This window comes from Lactuca serriola, chromosome 6 (assembly GCF_051521515.1).
Source record: "Lactuca serriola cultivar US96UC23 chromosome 6, Lser_US96UC23_V15, whole genome shotgun sequence".
Classification (NCBI taxonomy): domain Eukaryota; kingdom Viridiplantae; phylum Streptophyta; class Magnoliopsida; order Asterales; family Asteraceae; genus Lactuca; species Lactuca serriola.
Window position 1 is genome coordinate 55,083,694 of NC_136413.1, and position 22,118 is coordinate 55,105,811.

At 34.8% G+C, this 22,118-nt stretch overlaps 3 protein-coding genes across 3 annotated transcripts; all 3 read left to right on the plus strand.

Moving 5' to 3' along the window:
• Positions 1 to 1,757: 1,757 nt before the first annotated feature.
• On the plus strand, positions 1,758 to 5,560 carry LOC145058470 (sec23/sec24 transport family protein). The gene is made up of 13 exons (XM_079006369.1): positions 1,758 to 2,203; positions 2,581 to 2,646; positions 2,769 to 2,822; positions 2,917 to 3,089; positions 3,188 to 3,371; positions 3,445 to 3,590; positions 3,733 to 3,887; positions 3,973 to 4,054; positions 4,130 to 4,245; positions 4,314 to 4,509; positions 4,578 to 4,855; positions 4,930 to 5,144; positions 5,219 to 5,560. The coding sequence occupies exons 1-13, from the start codon at positions 1,876 to 1,878 to the stop codon at positions 5,428 to 5,430; spliced, it is 2,205 nt and encodes a 734-aa protein (XP_078862495.1). The 5' UTR covers positions 1,758 to 1,875; the 3' UTR covers positions 5,431 to 5,560.
• A 2,782-nt stretch (positions 5,561 to 8,342) lies between these two features.
• On the plus strand, positions 8,343 to 10,009 carry LOC145058471 (Calcium-binding EF-hand family protein). The gene is made up of 5 exons (XM_079006370.1): positions 8,343 to 8,945; positions 9,183 to 9,229; positions 9,335 to 9,510; positions 9,600 to 9,618; positions 9,742 to 10,009. Exons 1-5 carry the CDS (start codon positions 8,549 to 8,551, stop codon positions 9,847 to 9,849), a joined length of 747 nt encoding a protein of 248 aa, XP_078862496.1. The 5' UTR covers positions 8,343 to 8,548; the 3' UTR covers positions 9,850 to 10,009.
• Positions 10,010 to 12,330: 2,321 nt separating this feature from the next.
• On the plus strand, positions 12,331 to 12,852 carry LOC145059770 (uncharacterized). The gene has a single exon (XM_079007558.1). The coding sequence runs from the start codon at positions 12,331 to 12,333 to the stop codon at positions 12,850 to 12,852; it is 522 nt and encodes a 173-aa protein (XP_078863684.1).
• Positions 12,853 to 22,118: the final 9,266 nt, after the last annotated feature.

Genomic DNA, 22,118 nt, shown 5'->3' on the forward strand with positions numbered 1-22,118 from the left:
TAATCCAACATTTGAAAATTTGATAGATTGTATCCTTGTGGTTTGGATAAATTACATCGTTGGTCCTTTTTAACTGACGTTGTTAATACTCATACATTAAGTCTAAATAAAAGACCAATATACATATACCCCTATTTACTTATTTGTTGTTATCATTTTATTTTATAAACTACATGGACTAATTATTTAGTAAACACTTAAAAGAATAAAAGCCCTAAAAGTTAACCCATTGTCCCACTCCACCTTAAAGTCCGATGATCCTCTTTCCATATCATTCAACTCTCCGCTCTCTTTCAATGTATCACGACACCACCATCATTATCTGTTGTCATCGCACCACTGCTACCACTTTCGTCGCCATCACGACTACTTCTTATGCCTAAATCATCGTCTCCATCTCCACCACCACCACCACCTCTGACTCCATATCCACTGCCATAACCTCTTCTTGAAACCATATGCACCTCAAGGAATATGCTAAAAGAAGTGGTTATCGAGGGTAGAAAGCACCAAAGTTGTTGAAAATGGAAGATATGAACATGGCGACTTTAGATCTCTCACATTGCCGCCCTGTTCATCCTTCTTTATTCACTTGGAAAATGGATTCTCGGGTAAACCACTACTCGTACATCCTGGATGGTTTGTTGTGTGGACCAGATTTTATTGGAGGGAACAATTTTCTTGCCGATATGTGCTATATGAACTAAGATCGTCATTGATATTGTCACTGAGATCGTCACAGACATTTGGCTTCTAGAGATTAGGGGGAGGGGTAAAGAGACGAAGGTTGATGGGTACGGTTGATTAAGATCGAAGATCGTCATAGGGGTTGGCAGGGACAATAAGTGTTGGATGATGGTGCAATGGAACAATACTTGAGTCCTTTAATGCCCTAATTTTGAATTTGCAACTCATCTCTTGTGAAAAAATTAGGTCTTCTAATTACAAAATTGCGTCCTTGTACTATGATTTTGAATTCATCATCTTCTTTTGCAATGATTCAATGGTGGAAACACATAAACAAGGGTATGGTTTGGATATAAGTCTCCAAGCATCTAGTCCTTTAAAAAAATCGTCACTATTGTTCTTTGATTGGTATCTGAGTCTCGATATGATGATTTAAGTGTGACTGGTTTTAGTACTTGAGATTTGGTTTTCAGTTTTTAGTTTCATTTTGTTTGGGTTTCTTTTCATTTGGGTTACGAATTTAGGTTCTAATATCATTCGATTTCGGTTTTAGATTTCTAATTTATGCTTTTTTACTCATCAGTTGCTGTAAAACTACAAAATCACCTGTCGGCTATGGCTTGCTGGAGAAGATGACCATCCTCAAAAACACCATCGTTGGAGCCAATGAACATACAGGTGAGAGGGGGTGAGGACATGGCGGACCGATTTAACTTAATAAATTATAATCAACAAATAAATAAAAACAAATTAAAAAAAATAGAATGAGGGGTATGTTAGTCATTTTAAATGTTTTTAACGGAAGTTTACTATCAGAGTTAGATGGAAGGACCAAAACTGCAATAATTGGAAACCATAGAGACTTAACCTATCAACTTTTCGAAGTTTGGACTAAAAGTGTGAATTTGACTAGACCACAGGAACTATTTCTGTAATTTACTCTTTTTTTTTATATATGTCAAAATCTGAAAACCGTTTCTGCCTACCCGACCCATGCTACACAGCGTAGTCAATGGAAATCTTACGTGGCACAAAATGATTTGCTGATGGTACGTGGAATGTCAAACACATGAAACTGCTAACAAGCGCCGGAGATACAGACACCCCTCCGCAATCATACGCACCCGCCATCTTCTCCGCCCCGATCGGAAAAATACAAAAAAACTCCCAAAAAGATTTTTACTAATAATGGCGGTGCGTGCGACGGTGATACGGTTTCCGTCGGACCCGGACGCGCAGGATTCGTCGGGTGTGCCGTGGGGAGTGACGGTGACGCCGTTCGCCTCCAAGGACGAGAACGGTAACTCGCCTGTGTATGGATCGGGCGGAGATTTGATCCCTAGATGCGAGAATTGTTGGGCGTACTACAACACATACTGTGACCAAGATCAGTGGGCGTGGACTTGCTCCCTCTGTGGAACCCTAAATGGCCTCTCATCTGAAACAATTTCTCGTTACTCTCGCCCTGAATCTGCCCCCGAGAACATGTCTTCCTTCATCGACCTCGAAATGCCTCGTAATCTCCACATTCTCTCTCTCTACAAACATTAAATACATTAATACATGTTCAATTACCTTATGCATTGTTCAATTTAGTTATGAGTTGGGGACTAGGGATTGAGAAATCCTGTTAAAAGTTTGTTGATTGAGCTTCAGTCAAGATTCCAGACCTCAAAAAGCTTGCTCGAAAATCCAATCTTATAGAAATGGAGAATTGGCATTGTTGTAGGTTTTATTCAGTTTTTCTTCCTTGTCAATGCAAATGTAGCCTAGTACAAAATTGGCTATTCCTTACACTGGAAATCATTTGATTTATAGGTTTTGAAGTTCCAATTTTTCTAATTGTAGATTTTGATATTCATAAGCTTATACTCATCTCTTTCTATGCTGCAGTGGAAGCTTCAGAGGAGGAGGATATGCAAGCACGGCCTGTTTATGTTGCTGCTATTGATTTGGCTTGTAAGATTCTTCTTTTTATTACTTCTCCTACAGATTATGGTTGCTGAAACATTATGCATCATCTTTCTTTTCGACATGACACTTCTACATGAACTTAATCAACATTCACTTACTTTTTTCAGCATCAGACGAGTTCTTAGAACTTACAAAAAGTGCATTGTTAGCAGCTTTAGAAGGTTGGTATTCGGTATTCCCATTACAATCATCCAGACTCATAATCCATATCTTCTCCAATGAGTTTTTGATTGTAAAATATTCTTCAAATTACAGCTCTTGCTCCTGGTTCACTTTTTGGGCTTGCTACATTCAGCCACAAATTGGGTCTATACGATGTACAAGGCCCTATCCCTGTGGTCAAAAATGTCTTTTTACCCGCAGACTCTGATGGAACCCTACCAATTGAGCTTGAAGATGCCATGCCATTGTTTTCATTCTTGGCTCCAGTAAGTTCAATGACAAATTTAACCCTCACCCTCATAATCTCATATCCAATCATGCCAAGAAATGAAAAACCTTGAATACCCTTTCATCTTTTCTACAGGTGGAAACTTGTAAAGATCGTATTGCATCTGCACTCGAAACTTTAAGGCCAACATCATCATGGGATAGTACAGGTGGCGGACAAGGATTGGATAGAATCTTGCTTGGAGGTCGAGGCTTTGGTTTAGCAATGGAAACACTCATCTCATACCTTGGATCTGAACATGGCAACACTTTTGCATTAGGTTTATTGCTTTAACCCTTCTCATTTTTCATTTAATGATTTTGAGTTTCTTAATTCCAAAATTATATTTTCAGCTAGAATATTTGCTTTTTTATCTGGACCTCCTGATTATGGACCTGGTCAACTTGACACAAGAAGATATGGTGAACAATATGCTAGTAAAGGAGAGGATGCTGAGCTGGCATTACTCCCTGAACAAACACCATTTTACAAAGATTTGGTACTAATCTAACTTAATCTTATTTTACTATTATTTATTACTTTATTACAAACTTACATCACCTATATTGGTAAATAAGAGTAAAGTATGTCGCTTTTTCCTTCAGTTTACCATTTTACCCTTACGAATTTATATATTACAGGCTGCTGTTGCTGTTCAAGCAGGCGTATGCATAGACATACTTGCTGTCACAAATGAGTATACAGATTTAGCATCTTTAAAATTTCTTAGTATTGATAGTGGAGGCTCATTGTTTTTATACCCAAATACTGATGACTCAACACTTCCTCAAGACATGTAAGTAACCAAAAAATAAGCTTTAAATAATCTTTTAAAAGTTTAAGGTTATTAAATTTTTTAATAATCTTTTTTCTTTTTGAAGGTATCGAATGTTAACTCGCCCATATGCATTCAATTGTATCATGCGATTAAGAACATCAACTGAATTCAAACATGGGAATTCTGTGAGTTATTATCATTATCATTTTTCTTTGGATTAATTTCAAGAAAACCATTGAATCGTTGTTATTTTCTTCCAGTATGGACATTTCTTCCCTGATCCACAATATGAAAATGTTCAACATGTTATTTGCTGCGATTCTTATGCCACATATGCATACGACTTCGACTTTGCAAATAACTACGGGTTTTCAAGGTATAAAAAAAAAATAAAAAAAATTCATATTCCAATTTCGCAATTTCCCTAATCTTATTACCTTCCAGACACACTGCAGAGCTTCCTATGCTACAGTTAGCTTTTCAATACACAGTAATCGTCCCCCCTACAGAAACAAATTCCAAATATACCCTCAAACGACGCCTCAGAATCCGAACCATGCAATTTGGTGTCGCTCATAACTTCAATGAATTATACGATAGCGTTGACCCTGAAGTCGTTCTCTCAATTCTTGTTCACAAGGTAATTTAATCAAATAGTAAAGGTCATTTTGATTGGTGCTGACGTGGCGTGTCATGTGTCAATGCCAGGTCATACTGGCGTCAGCAAGTGAAGGAGTTAGAGAAGGGCGAATGCTGTTACATGATTGGCTTGTGATCCTTACAGCTCAATATAACGAAGTGATTAAAAGTGGTGTTACTGAGTATGGAAGCTCAAGTGGGTCCCTCATCGATGTTACCTTTTCTCAATGTCCACAATTACAAGCTTTGCCTCGATTGGTTTTTGCTTTGTTGAGAAACCCTCTTTTGAGGTTTCATGAAGAAGGGATTCATCCCGATTATCGCATTTATCTTCAATGCTTGTTTAGGTACGTGAAGTCAAAGTAAAAGTCAAAGTCAAAATCAAATAGTCAAACCTAATATTTATGTAATTTTGATGTAGTGGGCTAGAAGCGAGTAGTTTACACCGAGCGATATATCCATTGCTGACGTCATACGCGACTCCCGATAAATTAGCTTACCCACGCCACTCATTGAGCCGAGCCGCTTTGCTAACAAGTGAAAGCCCGATTTTCTTTCTTGATGCTTTTACTACTCTTATTGTTTTTTACTCCTCTACAGCGGACCCCACCTTACCTTATCCTCCACCCCACGACTGTAAGTCTTGTTTTTTTTTTTTTTTTTTTTTCTTAAAATAAATAAATATAAAAAAAAAAAAAAATTGTTTTTAGGTTTGTTGAGGAGGGAGATAAATAAAGTGAAGCAAGAGAGAAGTGTGACGCCTAGGTTGGTGTTTATAAGAGGGGGACAAGAGGATGCGAGTGTGTTTGAGAATTATTTGATTGAAGAACAGGATGTTGATGGAAGTGGGTTTTCTAGTGTTATGGGGTTTGTTTCGTTTCTTGAAGAGATTAGTCAGAGTGTTCTTGAATATATCAAATAGATACAAAAAGAAATATGTAGATATTTGAAAATTCATTTTTGGAGGGACGTTTGTTTTGTGTAATAAGGGTATGGATTTTTTAGTCATTTTACAGAATCAGAATTATACACATGGATTGGGTTTATTTTAATATTGCAAATTTGGAAAAAAGTTAGGAAAAAGAGGGTTTTAGAGTATTGTTTGAATTTTGATTGAAGATTAGTAATTGCGTATGCTAAGTTTATGATGATTTTCCAAGTGTATTGTTATTATTAAAAATATGGGGAAATGAATGGAGGCTGGGCTGCTGCTTATTTTAGTTATGTGGACAAATGTTGCGGAGGGATATTCTATTTTTGTACTACTTTGACAATGTCACGACTCATGAGGATAAAGTCAGAAATGTCGTTTGACTTGGATGATGTCGATATAGGTCCCATGGTGTGTATCCTTATCCCTACATCATCTCTAGACACAACCATTATTGAGCTAGTTGAAAGTACCTAAGTATGTATAAGATTATGTTTTACAGATTACTTATAAATAGTTGATAGACTATGTGAAGTATGTAAAATGATATGTATAAGATGAAGTTCTATTTTTATAACTAATTAATGATATATTTAAAATAATTTTAAAAAAGAATTCAATAAGCTTGTTGAAATGTTAGTTTGAAGAGTTTTTTTTTTTTGAAGAACTAATTTATAAAATTACTTTTTTGATTTGGGAAACATGAAAACATAAAATTAGAAAAAAGCTCTAATTTATAAAACTACTTTTTGATTTAGAAAACATGAATACATAATAATAATAATAATAAAAACACCTCGAAAAAGTGAGATGGTTTATAAATCCCAAAATCTATCCATGATATTTTTCTTTATCTTGGTCTTTTAAAAAGAATGTATAACCTTTAATTACTGATTTAAGTTCCATTTTTTTTTTGTATATAAATATTCATTTCATACCTTTAAGTTATGTGGAATATCATTATATAAATGATATTTGAATAATTGATAGTCAAATCTTGATCCTTATTTTGTTTGAAAGACATAACAATTTGTTTTATATATTATAAAAGGGTCGCAATATAAATATATATTTTGTCAACATTAATTATTCCTTACAATTTATAATTATTATTGTCGTCTAAAAATATAGATTTGTTAACGACGGTAGAATAATATTTTAACTAGGTGTCCGTGTATTACACAAGTTTATTATAATTAAAAGTTTTATATCAAAGTGTAAACATTAAATATTTTTAATGCCTATTTCATTTCAAGGTTTAAACATAATATATTTTATTATATCTCAATTTTGACAATATTGTTTTATAATATTTTATTATTTTAATTGTGTAACAAAAAAGTTATAATAAATGTTTCTAGTGGTAAAAAAAACAAACTATTTATTATTATATTCATTTTATGGAGAAAAATATATTACTTTATATACTAAATGTTTCATTAATTATATTGTTGATCTATACATTTAATATAATAAATATTTTACATATATAATAATAAAGCTGTTAATTAGTTGAACTGGTTAACTTTTTAGTAACAAAAAATGAAAATACCACATAATAACATGTGAAATTTATATAATTCAAAAATCTTACATAATGACATGTGACAAAAATCTTGAAGAAATGATAAGTGGCAAAAATATTTTCATTTATTAGGGTATATTTCCTACAGTAACAAATGCATTGTTATTAATATAAGTAGCATTATCTATAAACATACATATGACATTTTTTTAATAGTTTAATATAATAATTTACACCACTATTTCACATAAAGATTAAAGAAAAAACTGATAAAAAGTTTATAACTATCATTCTCACCTTCAATGTACTATTTACCTGATATTATCTACAAACCTGATGAAGAACAGTTGTTGCCACCAAATTGGGCTAGAAAACTATTTAAACCAACCACATGAGATTGATGTAGAGTTGATTTGGAGAGCATCGATGGTCAGAAAGTCCTTAAATAGGGCCCTAAACCTTAGGGTTAGGGTTTTTGGTTAGCAGTAGTTACGCCATGCATAGCTTAATTTACGCCATGCGTAGCTTATTTAAACCACTGTCTAATTTCAGCATCTACGCCATGCGTAGCTTGCTTACGCCCTGCGTAGGGCAAAACCCCCTACTTCTAATTCAACTTCAAACATCCATAACTTATTCGTTTCAACTCCGTTTTCAGCGTTTTTTATATGCACATAAAGGTATTGAAGAGCCCCACAATCTTATCTAATTACTTTTGACTAAAAACGTATCTAACTAAAATCCTTAATTAATGCACTAAACCCGAAATATCACCTTTCCAATTTTACCCTTTGCTTCAAGGCACAAATTGAGGGTCTTAATCACTTAATCCAACATTGCCAACATCCGAAAAGGTCTTAAACCCTATTACTTTGAAGCCCAACACCATCACTTGATAAAATTCTGGCCCGACGTCTCAAAATTAGAACATCACTAAAACCGGGTGTTACAAATGATACAAAAATTCTCTTTATGATGGCTGAAGAAGACGTTCCGCAAAACAATGTTTTAAGTAATAATATATATTATTTTTGTTTATCATATATACCGAAATTTAAAAGTTATGTGTATGAACTTTGTCTGGAAATTAAAATAAAGAACGAAACCACAGATGACATGACCATCTGCAATGATACAGGTCTTTAATGCACATAATATACATTAGGGATGAACAAAGGAATCAACCCGGCTGGAACCGGTCGGAAACCGAATTTGATGGAAAATAGGAACCGAAAATTATATAGTACGAAACTTTATTATATAATCAAAAAATTATATTGTATGAGGAGATTAAAAAAATAAAATGTTTTGACTTTTGAACTTTGAATATTGGTCAAGTTGACCTTTGCAATTTTGAAGGTAAATATCGGTTCTCCGATGATGCTCGAATTTATCTGGACCTGTAAATGGATAGCGTTAAGCAAGGCGATGTGTCGCAGAAGGATCCATAGCGAGTGCTGTTACGCGTAACTTTTCCTCACCATCCTCCCAATTTCTTCAAAAACCGCCATCAATTTCTTCAATCGATCTTATAATACATACAATTTACAAACCCCAGAATCCCCAATCTAAAAATTCAGAAACATGTCCTACTCCCATTACTCTACAGGCAACACCACCTCCCCTTCTGCACCGCCGGTGCCGGAAAACCAATCACAACCCGGCGTCGGTTACCCCTACCAACGTCCACCCCAATCTCAACAATCTAATTACAATTACAATTACGGGCAGCCGCAGAACCCGACTAGTGCTGGTGGGTATGGTTCGCAATATGGATACGCGCCACCGACGCCATCGTTTCCACCAGGTACTCACCCGGAAATTATCCGGAACTTTCAGATGGTGGATTCAGATCGGAGCGGGTTTATAGATGCCAAAGAATTGCAGCGGGCTTTATCTTCTGGGTACCAGCAGTTTAGCCTTCGGACTATCCGCCTGCTCATTTTCCAATTTGGGAATCCCGCTGATCCTCACCGAATTGGTTTGTATATGTTTTTCCCTTGATTTGATTAAATCTATCGATCGTATTTCAAATTCAAGCGTTTAGATAAACTGTTGGGAGCTGATTAGGTCAAAATTTTCCCCAATTCCTAACCAATGATTCAATGAACATGAACTCAATCTGTTTATGTATTCTAATGTTCATGTTTTGGATTCGATCATTGTTTGCCTTGATGTTCATTTTCTCATTATGCATGTTCCGTTTCTTGTTTCTCAGGTCCTAAAGAGTTTTCCGAGTTATGGAATTGTCTTGGGCAATGGCGGGTGAGTCTTCAATTCCATTCCTGTATTGCCAATTCCATTCCCTCATTGTAGATTTGCCGATTCCATTCCTTTTCCCTAATTTCTTGTTTCTTTCGTACACATTAGGCTATCTTTGAAAGATTTGATAGGGACAGAAGTGGAAAGATTGATGCAGCAGAATTAAGAGATGCTCTTTACAGTCTCGGATATGCAATTCCACCGACTGTTCTTCAACTCTTGATCGCAAAATATGATGACCAAAGTGGGAGGAGACCCGATCTTTCCTTTGACAGTTTTGTCGAGTAAGGCTATTTCCGTAAATTCACCTTTTCCATTTTCAACATTCAAAGCTCCAACTTTTACTTATTATCTACTCATTTATCAATTTCAGGTGTGGAATGATTGTGAAGGTGAGCATCTTGTTCTTGTTTTCCTTAATAAAATAATCAGGAATTAGGCTGCTTTGTGGAATTAGACAATATCACAAAGGGCAAAATGGTCATATTTAATAAATGTTAATTCTTTTTTTGCAGGGTTTGACAGAGAAGTTTAAGGAGAAGGATACACGATACACGGGTTCAGCCACCCTTTCATATGAGACTTTTATGACTATGGTGATTCCATTTCTTGCAGCTGAATAAGCAAATATGTAAAAGAAAAAGTTTGTGACTTTTTAGGTTCATTTTGGTTTTCTTTTTTTGTGGATTTGTTTGAGTAAATCTTTTTGTTCGAGTAAATCTAAGATGTAAACATGGGAATGAGATGATTGTAGATCTTGAAGCAATTCATGGGTTGTTAAAAGTGTATGTGTCTTTAAAGCTCAAGGTTTAACAAGATTTTTTTTCTTGTGTTATATGTGAAAAATTGTTTATACAAATACAAAAAAAAAAAAAGAACCAATCTTTTGATTATGTATTTTAAAGGTCATGTGCTCACTAAGATGTATCTATATTTTTCAAGTTATGTTTTGATTGTCTAACATTTTGGATTTGTTTGGTTTTATATCTACTTATTTAATGTTATTTATATTTTCAAATACGTTCTCCATATTTTGTTAAATGTGTTTAATTAGGCTATTTATTGAGGCAAACGTCGTCATCAAGTGAAATATACTAATAAAAGAATATCAATTAACTATACATCTACAAAACTCCACTAGAAAAACTACTATGAACCCTAAAATTTCATCATTCTTCTAAGCTACGTTGCATCTCCTTCCCTCTCTCCAATCGTTCATCACTAACCTCCACCAGATTCACCGACTCAACAATGATCTACAGATCATTATCGATGAATTGACTGAGATACCCTTGTGCTATGATCCGCGAGATACAATTAATTGATCCCTCACTTGCATGCTTATTTGACACCCTACTAAGACTTTTATCATCATATCCAAATATGTTATTATTTTTCAATTTGTCCTTCCACCACATATCATGTTTAGGGGTGTTCGTTTGGATGGATCGGTTTGATCCGATCCAAACAAATGAATCCAAATTGATTTCAGTTTTCAAAACATGGATCCGAATAGTCCAAACTAAATTTAAATCCAATCCGACCCGATCCAATTACAATTCGGTTGGATCGGTTTTTATAATTCGGTTTTCAAAAATCGAAACATTTTAAGACGACAAATTATTATAATATTACTAAACTTTACACAAGAAGCAAAAACAAATTACTTAGTTGTGATTTGAAATTTATAAACAACTAATAAGAATATATATTATAGATAAATATTTTATAGATAGAAAACTTTTGAGTGAAAATGCATATTAATGTTTTTTTATCGGGTGAAACGTTCCTATTTGAAAAAATAAATTACAAAATTAATAAAAAACTATATATATATATATATATATATATATATATATATATATAAAATAAATGTTTATTCGGTTTTTTTGGACTATTCGGTTCTTATTTTATAAATCAAAACCAATCCGAAATTCAAAATAATAATTCGGTTTTGTTGAAAACCAATCCAAAAATCCGAATATCCGAACCAAATAGTCCAATCCAAATTGTTCAGTTGGATACTTCGGTTTTATCCGAATAGTGAACAGTCCTAATCATGTTTGAATGCTAACATAAGACATTCAGTGAAGTGCAACATGTTTTCCATTTGTTGTTGACGAAGATGATAGCAATGGGTTAATTATTTTTGGAACTTCTAGTGAAATTAACCTTTTGTTTGTTTGATTATATAGATTAGTTAATACCAACTTGGTTCTTTATTGCATTAATAACGATATGACCTTTGGTGGTGATTAGACTCTTCGGTGCCTTCTTGGTTAGAAAGATAGGTTAGACATAGCTAAGGCAGGGGAAAAGGGTCGTGATTAGAGGCAAATAGTCATGGTTAGAGGCAATATATATTTCATATAACTTTTATTAATTTTTAGAATTGATACAACTTTTATTAATCATTTGGAGACCTTCAACAACAATACCCCAAACATGATTGCCGAAGAGTACAACACACAGCTTGCGTTGCATGGAAACGAGATTCAAAGATAAGGCCAAACGGTATACATATAACGAATGGGTTCGTGGTCGAGCTGGTCACGAACAACGGACGTGCACACCATCCCGTTGTTTCGTGGTGGCTCGTTTTCGTGGTGACTCGTGCTCGGGACAACGGATTCAAATGAGGCATTTGATTGGTTGTTTGGTTTTTGGCCGTTGAACGGCTATTTTGGTCATTTTTTTTTTTCAAACTCAATTCACTAATTATAAATAAACTTCTATTACCAAAACACATACACATACATACACATTCTATTACACCCCATTCTATTCTCTAAACCACAAAATACATACACATGGATCCCACAATACATATGGAATTTTTAAAAAGTTTTGACTCGGATGACGACATAGAATTCGTCGAGACATTCTTCAATGTTGTGCAACACGTTCACGCCGAAGAAAGTTCGATCCAGCGCATACAAGGGCGGTCGTCAATCGTGATCGGCTGATAAGGCGATAATTGTCTTTATAATGACGACTCGTTCGAACGTCGTTTCCGTCTGAATAAGGCTATATTTTTACGTATTAGTAATGCTTTAGAATCTCGTTATGATTTTTTCAAACAAAAACCCGACGCTAGAGGAAGAATGGGTTTTAGTAGTATACAAAAATGTGCGGCTGCTCTTAGGTATTTGGGATACGGTATAGCATTTGACGCATCTGACGAATACTTGAAAGTATCCGAGAGGACCGCAGTTGAATGTGTAGATTGGTTTTCTGCATGTGTTTATGAGGTTTTTCACGAAGAATATTTGCGTAAACCTACTCAACATGATATTGAGAGATTATATTCGGCTCATGAAGAGAGGCATGGATTTCCTGGTATGCTTGGCAGTCTAGTTTGTACGCATGTAGCTTGGGAAAAATGTCCAACTGCATGGCGTGGTCAGTTCACTCGAGGAGATATAGGTGAACCAACTATCATCCTAGAAGCTGTTGCATCTCAAGATTTGTGGATATGGCATGCCTTTTTTGGAGTAGCGGTGTCTAACAACGACCTTAATGTTCTTGGTCAGTCTCCACTTTTCAACTATGTTTGGACCGGCAAAGCACCTGATATGACGTTCACGGTAAACGGGCACGCGTACAAATACGGTTACTACCGGTGATGGGATATACCCGGATTATTCTACATTGATGAAGGCATACTCGGTTCCTCGAAGTGAAAAAGCAAAATTTTTTACAAAAAAACAGGAATCGGCGAGAAAGGATATCGAGAGGGCATTTGGAGTCCTTAAGCAAACACGACATGTAGTGAAATATGCTACACAACTCTGGGATAAAGAAATAATTAAACGAATGGTCCTAGCATGTATTATAATGCATAATATGATTATTGAAGATGAAGGTCGAGCGATTTGCACGTATGATCCGAACGACGTTGTCGTTCCAATTGAGGAGTTCTGATAGTTAGTTTTGTTTACTTCTTTTTATAGTTTATTTTAGCATATTTCATTCATAATTTAGATAATTTCCATGCATATTTTCCTTTTTGTTATTTTATGACTATTTCGGGTACTTTTGAATCTTGTGAGCATAATTGCAGGTTTTCGGGTCTAGCGGAGCGGGAGTGTTCGAGACGTATGGGAAGCGATGAGATTTGGTAGACAAAAAGGATGTTAGGCTTGGTGATTGTGGAGATGATGCATGGAGCGAGCTTGATGATTATTTGAAGGCTTGGAGAGAAATAAACTTTAAACTTGCAAGATGCGGGAGTTTATTCAAGCGTGCGTAGATTGTTAATCGGGCGAGTGCACGAGCTTTGGAGGATTTGGAGAGGTCAAATTGGGCTTAAAATGAAGAAAAACTTGAAGACAATGGGCTAGGAGGTGATTGGACTCGATCTGGGCTAGTGGGATATGCTTTGGAGGCCCAAAAACTCAAAGAAACCCATGCCAGGCACCACCCGCGCAACCCACCCGCGCAACAGCACGCGAGTCGCGCAAGGCCCTGCAGGGGCATTTCCGGGAATTCATGTTTTAAGCTATATAGGGAAGGTTGGTGCCTATCTTTTGGAGACTCTTGGACATCCGATTTTTGGAGATTCTCTCTGGAGTTTTGAAAACTTTTGAAGGCCAAGAACACCTCAAGAACATCATCTTTTTACCTCTTGATTCTTGCTTAATGTTTGGTACAATCTTCTCTAACTTTGTTTCTTTGAGTTTAGTCATGCTTGGCTAAACTAATCTTGGTTGACTTTTTGTTGAATCCTTTGAACTTTTGTTGAATGTTGAAGAATCCATGAACTTGTTCTTAAATCTTTATGGAAATGTTTTGTGTTTTATCATATTATCACTACTAGTATGTTTTTATTCATGAGTTTAAATGTGTTTGTGGTGATTAGTTGGCTAATTTCTTGATTAAGTAAAGGATCCTCAAATTAGCAAGCAACAAATGATTTTTGTGTTGTTTTTGCTTCACACAATCTTAAAAACATTTCCTCCAACATGGAGGTGAAAGCATTTGACCCCTTTTCGATTTGGTGACTTTTTGGTTCTTAATGCTAGTTGACTTTCACTAATTACATGCTATTTGGAATTAGTGACTTTAACTAAGGAAATTGTTATGAGCTTCTCTAGCCATTTCAACAATTAAGAAAAGTCTAGGTAATCTCAAGCTCCTTGGATTACTATAGCCAAATTAAGGATTTAAATCAAAGTATTGCACCATTGGATTCTAATGATATGTTCATCAAAAGTCAAAGTGAGAAAACTTTAAGTCAACCAGCTCTCCCTTATTGATTTTACACCAAACCCTTATTTTTGTTGAAATTGTCTATTTAAATCATAGTTAATTCTAGTTTGTTTCGAGTATTTCAAAACACCAAAACCCCCCATTTTATTTTTATTGTTATTTTACAAGTATTTTTACAAAGAGATTTTTCATAGAGTTATAAATTGAACCAATCTCCGAGGATTCGACCCCTTTACCACTATACACTATTTTAGTGTGTAATATATAGGATTATTATTTTTGTTGGCCTCGACAACCACCAAATTTTTAAGGAGTTCGTACCCGGAACAAATGCTTTTTTAGAGTGAGTTGTTGAAATTCATAACAGTGAAACGTGTTTCAATCTTCGAGAAGATGTCGCGGAACATTTGTACCAACATAGCATGAACGACGATTATGATTTTTATATGTACGTTTGTTCGTTTTCTTATTAATGTAATGTTTTTTTTTCTAGATTAACTAAGTAATGTAGTTTAAAGTTGTTATTTTATTTTTATAATTAATGAAAAAATAGTTTTAAAAAAATGAATGCTTTTTAATTATAAAAAATGTAATTTTATTGTAATTTTTGAATTAAAAAAAAAGTAATTTTATTGTATTTTTGAATTAAAAAAAATAAAAATAATGATGTGGAGTGGTGTGTTAGTGGTAGGTATCCCATGTTAGTGGTAGTGGAATGTGGTGCTGATGTGGCACCCACCACATATGTGGTATGTGGTGGGTATAACGGATGGTCTAAGAAAGAAAGTCAACCCCCGTGTTGACAAATTGTATCATACTTTATATGAAAAAACAATAACCAAAATGATTCAGAATTTGCAACATATTCCTTCAAGTACAAAAATGACAAGAGGATTGGGTTATCTTCACAAAGAAAACAAGGGTGACAATAAAATTAAAATGTTTATTGATTTTGTCATCTCAAGGTATGAAAAAATAGATCGTGAGTCCTATATTGTTGAGATTATGTTTTCTCTGGGTTGTGTTGTTTTTGGTTGTGTTGGTATTTTGTTAAATTTTACTCTAAATGTTATGGATTAGTTGGTATTTGTTGTTTGAATGAAATTGTAATGTCTTTTTTTGTTGGTTTGATAATGGTAGTTGTAGTTTGCATGAAATGGTAATACACTTTTGTTGTAATTGTAGTTTGCATGAATTGGTTGTTGATAATTTGCATGCAATGGTAATGTATTTTCATTGTAATTGTAGTTTACTTGAAATGGTAATGTACTTTCGTTGTAATTGTAGTTCGCATTAAAATGTTGTGATTTTTTTTGAAAAATTAATACATATAAATTTGTACAAATATTCATAAAAATTAATCAATTGCAAATAGTTACAAGAAAAAAAAACTAAAAAAATACTTAAAAATTCGTAGAACCACTATCCCAATTTTAGGGAACCATAGAGGCCATATACATAATATTTAGGCACATGTTTATTAGTTTGATGAGTTAGTGTGATTTGATGTGGAAAGCCACGTAAGCCAAGGAGGCCATGTGTGATACTCTAACTTCATTTGGAAGACGTTGGCCAAAAAAATTAGACATACAAGTTACTGAAACCACAAAGACCAAAGGTATAGAAGTTTTAATGGTTGTTGGAATCCTAAGTTGTGGATACCAAAAATCTTGGAGAACAAGCAACCTAGTATTTGGCAAGTCGCACTACAAGAAATTTGGGTGTTTACCCACACATGTTATGTGTAGGTAAAACCCTGTAATATGTTGGCAGTTGTATTTACCTACACATAAATTAAGTGTCACTATGTGTTGGCTCATGACTGTAGATATAGATCATTACCCACACATCGGTTATGTGTAGGTATAAAGAAAGCTATACCTACAAATACATGTGTGGCTAAAACTAGTAAGTATGTGTTGGTAAAAGTAATAAAATATGTTTAGGTGGCCAATTACGTGGCAGATGACATAGTTAATGACCTGGACAGTGACGTGGAGACTACATGGATGACATGTCAAGTTACGTGGCATGTCCCTACAAAGTGTTGGTGACACATATCATAAAATATGTGTGGATAAAGGTAATTTTATGTGTAGACATAATTTATAGATGTATAGGTATCGATTTTGGTATGTGCATTAAAAAATGAAAAAATATTGATGTGTTGGAAAATACATACATATTTTTATTATTTACAACGACATATCACAAAAATAAAAGTAATAAAATTGATAATAATAATAACAAATAGATCTTAATAACAATGCTAGCAGCTTTGAGATTGTATTTTCATCTCAAGTTTGTACAAAACTAAACCAAGTCTCTTAGAGGACAAATGTGAAACCAATAAACATCTATTTCTTGTGGCTACAACAACCTCCTGTTATAAAAAGACTTGTTTTCTAGGACGACTTGACTAATTTCCTGCATGAAAATGGTGCTACTACTAATTTTCTCTCATTTCATTTCATCTCAAGAGTTCCAATATGGTATATGTCCACCATGAGATCAACATCTATGTCTTCTTTAGCATAGATCTGCAACAAAATGACAAAAGAATAAGCAAAATCAATAACAAAATAGATCTTTATTTAAAGAAAGAAAATACCAATAAATTGTGGAGTCAATCCATACACATGCATTATGTTTCCATAATGGCACCAAAACTTCATAAAACTAAAGTTGACTCCAACTTTAACCCCCTGCTTTCATTTTACATATATAAAAAAGAATTTGCCATGTTCAATCACAAAAAACCATATCAAAGAGCCAATAACAAATCAAAATTATTAGACATCAGTTCATGTGAACTACTTAGTCATAATATAAAAATGATGGAAAAAACAGGTTGTACAAAATAATGGGAAGACCCATGACCAGATGGACTCTCCATGAGTCTGGACGTTTTTACGTATAGATTGTCTCAATGTTATGCCAAATTCCACACCATACACAATCTTGTTTTTTGGAAAATAAAATGGAGGGATAACTAAATAATAATAGTGTATATACTATATAATCAAAAAGATGATGGTATTCCCATATACACAACCCACCCCCTTTTTATATATCACTACCCCGTTTATCCATTGCTGACATAGGTTGAACCTCCTGCCATCCACATTGCTCCTACAGCTAAGATTCTGATGTGGCCGAGTAATGAATCGATAACATAGATAAATGAAAGAAGAGGAGGAAGATTACTATATCAAACGATGTACGATCAAATAAACTAAAACACGTAACCCCCAATTCCAAACAAGAAATTGAAAATACCTGAGACTGATTCCTTCAAATCGAAATCAGTTCATGACCAGACTTAACACCTTATGCCTGACCGGTCTTTGATAATTCTCTTCCCCATGCCATCGTGGATTGTAGGAGACGGTTTTGATGCGCTGTCAATTGAACGATCGTCTCCATCTATAAACCTCATCACCTCGTGAATATCGGAAGGGATTGCATCCTCGATTCGCATAACTAACCGTGAATGTCGGGCGTGATTTGTTTCCCTCTTCTAATCGATATCCCATTTATTTCCCTTATTCTTTTTTATTATTATCCTTTGTTTTATTTTTGTTTTGAAATGTTAGATTTAAGATTTTACATTTTGACGTCGAGTTTTTCATTTAAAAAATTGAAATCTTTTTACTTTCACATTTTATCAACGAGCATTATATGTAAATACATATTTTTCTTTAGCCAAGACAAATATAGTATTTTATATTTTAGCTTTTAAATGATTTAATTTATATTTTTCAAAACCCATGTCATTTAATAAAAAAATTGAAATACTTTTACCTACATATTGTATCAATGAATAATATGTGTAAGTAATTGTTATATTTTCCTACACATAACTTATATATGTATAGATACTGAATTTGCCATGTCATTTTTTAATTTACAACTATTCATTAGATTTAGCTACATATTTATAATAAGTTAATATTATGTGTTGGTAAAACTTAAAATATTATCCACATATACAGTTAATTTTATATATGTGTAGGTAATTACCAACACATTAAAAGAATTTGCAAGATGTGTAGCTAATATCAATCACTATATTTGGAGGGAAATTTCCCTCTAAAAATAATGTGTCACTAAAGAGTATTATCTACACATATTATATGATTGAAATCCAAAATAAAGATTATTGACAATTATCCACACATATACAAAGTATGTGTAGGTATTTACCTACACAATAAAATGTGTAGCTAACTTATATGTGGGTAAATACCCCAATTCCTTGTAGTGTCGGTCCTTGCTAGTTTCCTAATTTAAATTGTACAATTTGATTCAATTTATCTATATAAACAATCTAGCCCTGTTAGGGTAAAATATATTGGAAACACAAAGGTTTTAAGTTATTTTCCTGTTAATCAAAGAGCTTGTTTAAGTATCCGTGTTTTCACAATTCATATAGTTAATGTTTAATTGGTATCAGAGCCAAGAACAGAGGGATTTGAGATCGAATTACTAACATGGTGACAAGGCAGTCAACATGTCGGAAGGAGAATGAGGAGGAGGAGTTGCTCCAGTGAGAATCAAGGAAGTATGAACAACTTCCATGCAATGTACGATGCTTACACCCACCAATTACATTGTGTAGGATATGAGGATGAAGGTGGTTCTCTGAATCCACAAAGCCTGGGTTGTGATTGATCCAGGAACAAAGGAGAATGAAGAAAAAGATTACCTGGCAATGGGGTTGTTGTATCAGGCGATCCTGGAGACTTTGATCATGTAAATCGGAGATGTGGAGTCCTCAAAGGTACTGTGGGACACAATCAAAGCAAGACACGTGGGTGCTGACCGCGTGAAGGAGGCTAGGTTACAAACCCTGATGGCATAATTCGACAGATTGAAGATGGCTGACTCGGAATCAATTGACAATTTTGCGGGAAAATTGTCTAGATTAGCCTCAAAATTGGCAGCCCTAGGAGAAGTAATTGTTGAGACTAAGCTTGTGAAGAAGTTTCTCAAATCATCACCCAGAGTGAAGTTTATTCACATAGTGGCTTTGTTGGAACATGTTTTAGACCTAAAAACGGCGGGCTTCGAGGATGTGGTTGGAAGGTTCAAGACGTATGGGGAGCGAATCAAGGAGGAATACGTCGGTGATAATGATCAATCAAAGGTGTTGTTTGTGAAGAAGTCATCTGGTTCTCAGGGTGGAACGAAAGGAAAAATGTAACGCCCGTAGATCCGGGCTAGTCAATTTAGAGATAACAGGGGTCGAAAACGACTTTTCGACAAAATATTATTTAGAATGAATAATCTTAACCAAGTTGTAGTATATGTTACAAAGTTTCTGTACATATAAAGAAGGCCGAAATCCGAGTTATAACGAAGAAGTTATGACCCGTCGAAGTTTCGCGACGGAACCGATACGATACCGGGAAGCGTAAATAGTGAATTTACGATAGAGCAAGATTTAGACTTAGAAATCTTAACGAAAGTGGTAGAATATGTTAAACCGAGAGCGTCCATAAAAAGAACACCCAAATCTGACTTCGTATGAGGAAGTTATGATTTTTCTAAGATTTAGCATAGTAGTGCACAACCCGAAAATTCGAATTTTAGATCGGTCGATTTTCAGCAAAAATAATCTAAACGAGAAATGAAGATATCGTTAATAGGAGTTAAACGATAAAAAGACAGTAAAAAATGGAGCTCGTATGCGAAAGTTATGGACGAAGCTTAGTCGCTACTCTTCGAGCGCGATAAATTTGATACAGTTTTATAAATCCGAGATAGAATGAGAATTATCCAACGGGGTCTAAATAAAAGTTGTATTACTCGTAAGTACCAACGCGTGGATATAAATAAAGTCGGAAACGGAGCTCGTATGCGAAAGATATGGACGAAGCTTAGTCGCTACTCTTCGAGCGCGATAAATACGATACAGTTTTTGTAAATCTGAGATAGAAAGAGAATTAGCCGACGAGGTCTAAATGAAAGTTGCAGTCCTCGTAAATACCAACGCGTAGATATAAATATCGTAGAAAACGGAGCTCGTACGCGGAAGATACAGACGAAACTTAGCGACTACTTTACTATAAAATCCCTATAAATAAAGGGTGAACCCTTCATTATTTCTTCACACCATAAACATTTCTTTCTCTCTCTAACTTCTCTCTAGCCTCCCTAAACCCCTCCCAAGTCTAGGGAACCTCCCTAGCACGAGAAGAAAGCCCCGGAGCGCCCGACGGCTCCGAGAAGAAAAGCTTTCGGCTCGGAAACGCTACTCCAGCGAAGCCCGGTTTTTAATAAAAACCCGCTGTAAGTTAGCTACGCCTATACTATATTTAATATAGCTTTTATTTAATTATAGTAACATTTTTAGGACCTTAAAATAATTATTTGGGCTATCATTATGAGTTATATTGAGTGTTATTTAACGCTTATATAATAGTAATAATAGCTAGACTATTAATTAGTCTCGGCAAATAATAGACTAAACTCGACTTGTAATAATACTAGGCTTCGTCGAAGGAAATTATTTTTTTTAAGAAGCGAAGCGCTGTCTGAGTTCGGAATCACCACCTTTTCAAGTGATTGCATGGTCCCTTTCATCTTACACATAGATATGAAGTATTCTATATAAATTATGTGTTATGTGTGCGTATTATCTGAGTACTTGCTGTCTATGCTAGTTGAACGATTTTATACACGTTTTAAAGGATTTAAACTGTATATGTATTTTATATCTACAAAAATGTTGGGGTAAAACATGGGTAGATGTAATAGATGGAATATAAGTTGGACGATGAGTTGAGAGGTGTTATAGACCACGAGGTGAGGGTGAGAGGTGAACGATGTGAGAAGCCTTTTCCCAAACGATGGCCCCGTCATTCAGCAGAGTATGGATGACAACCACAGACTATTCCAGACAGTCTAGTGGAACATTAGCAGGCTCGCAACCTATAAGTGTTGTGAACGATGTGTTCACTCGGTGTACTCTAAACCTTGGCGATCATGCAGACTTGATGCCTAAACCCTGGTGATCATGCAGACTTGGTGCCAAAACCCTGGCGACTATGCAGACTTAGTGCCTGTTGTATAAATTCTGGCGACTATGCAGACTTAGTGCCTAAACCCCGGCGACGATGGACTTCGTGCCGATTCCTTAGGATGATCCTTAGGAATGTATGAACGAGGAATGGTTGATTCTTAGGGTAAATCCTTAAGAGTAAAGAAGATAATGAGGATGGGTAATTGGGATGATTGTTTGATTGTTTGAACATAATAAATACATTATTGTGGGTTGAAAACCCTATGTACTCACCAGGTTTCCCAACCTGACCCACTCAGTTTATTTATGTCACAGGTGTTGTCATGAAGTCACATTACACTGAGAGATTAAAGAGATGTAGATCACTAGTAAGTTCTGTTTATGCTTATGTTTTTGTATTGACGATGACATCCCAAACGTTTTAAAATAAATAAAATACGTTCCTTCGAAAATGTTTTGATAACGTATTTATCATGTTTTTCTGGGAACAAATTCCGCACCATGTTTATGAAAAGAAGTACTCTGATTTTTATAAAGCATAAACAAAATCGGTCTTTTCTAGCCGTGAAAATGGGGATGTTACAAAAAAGGACAATGAAAGGGTTTAATGGAGCAAGTGAGTCCAAACAAACGAATCAGAACTTACATGGTGGT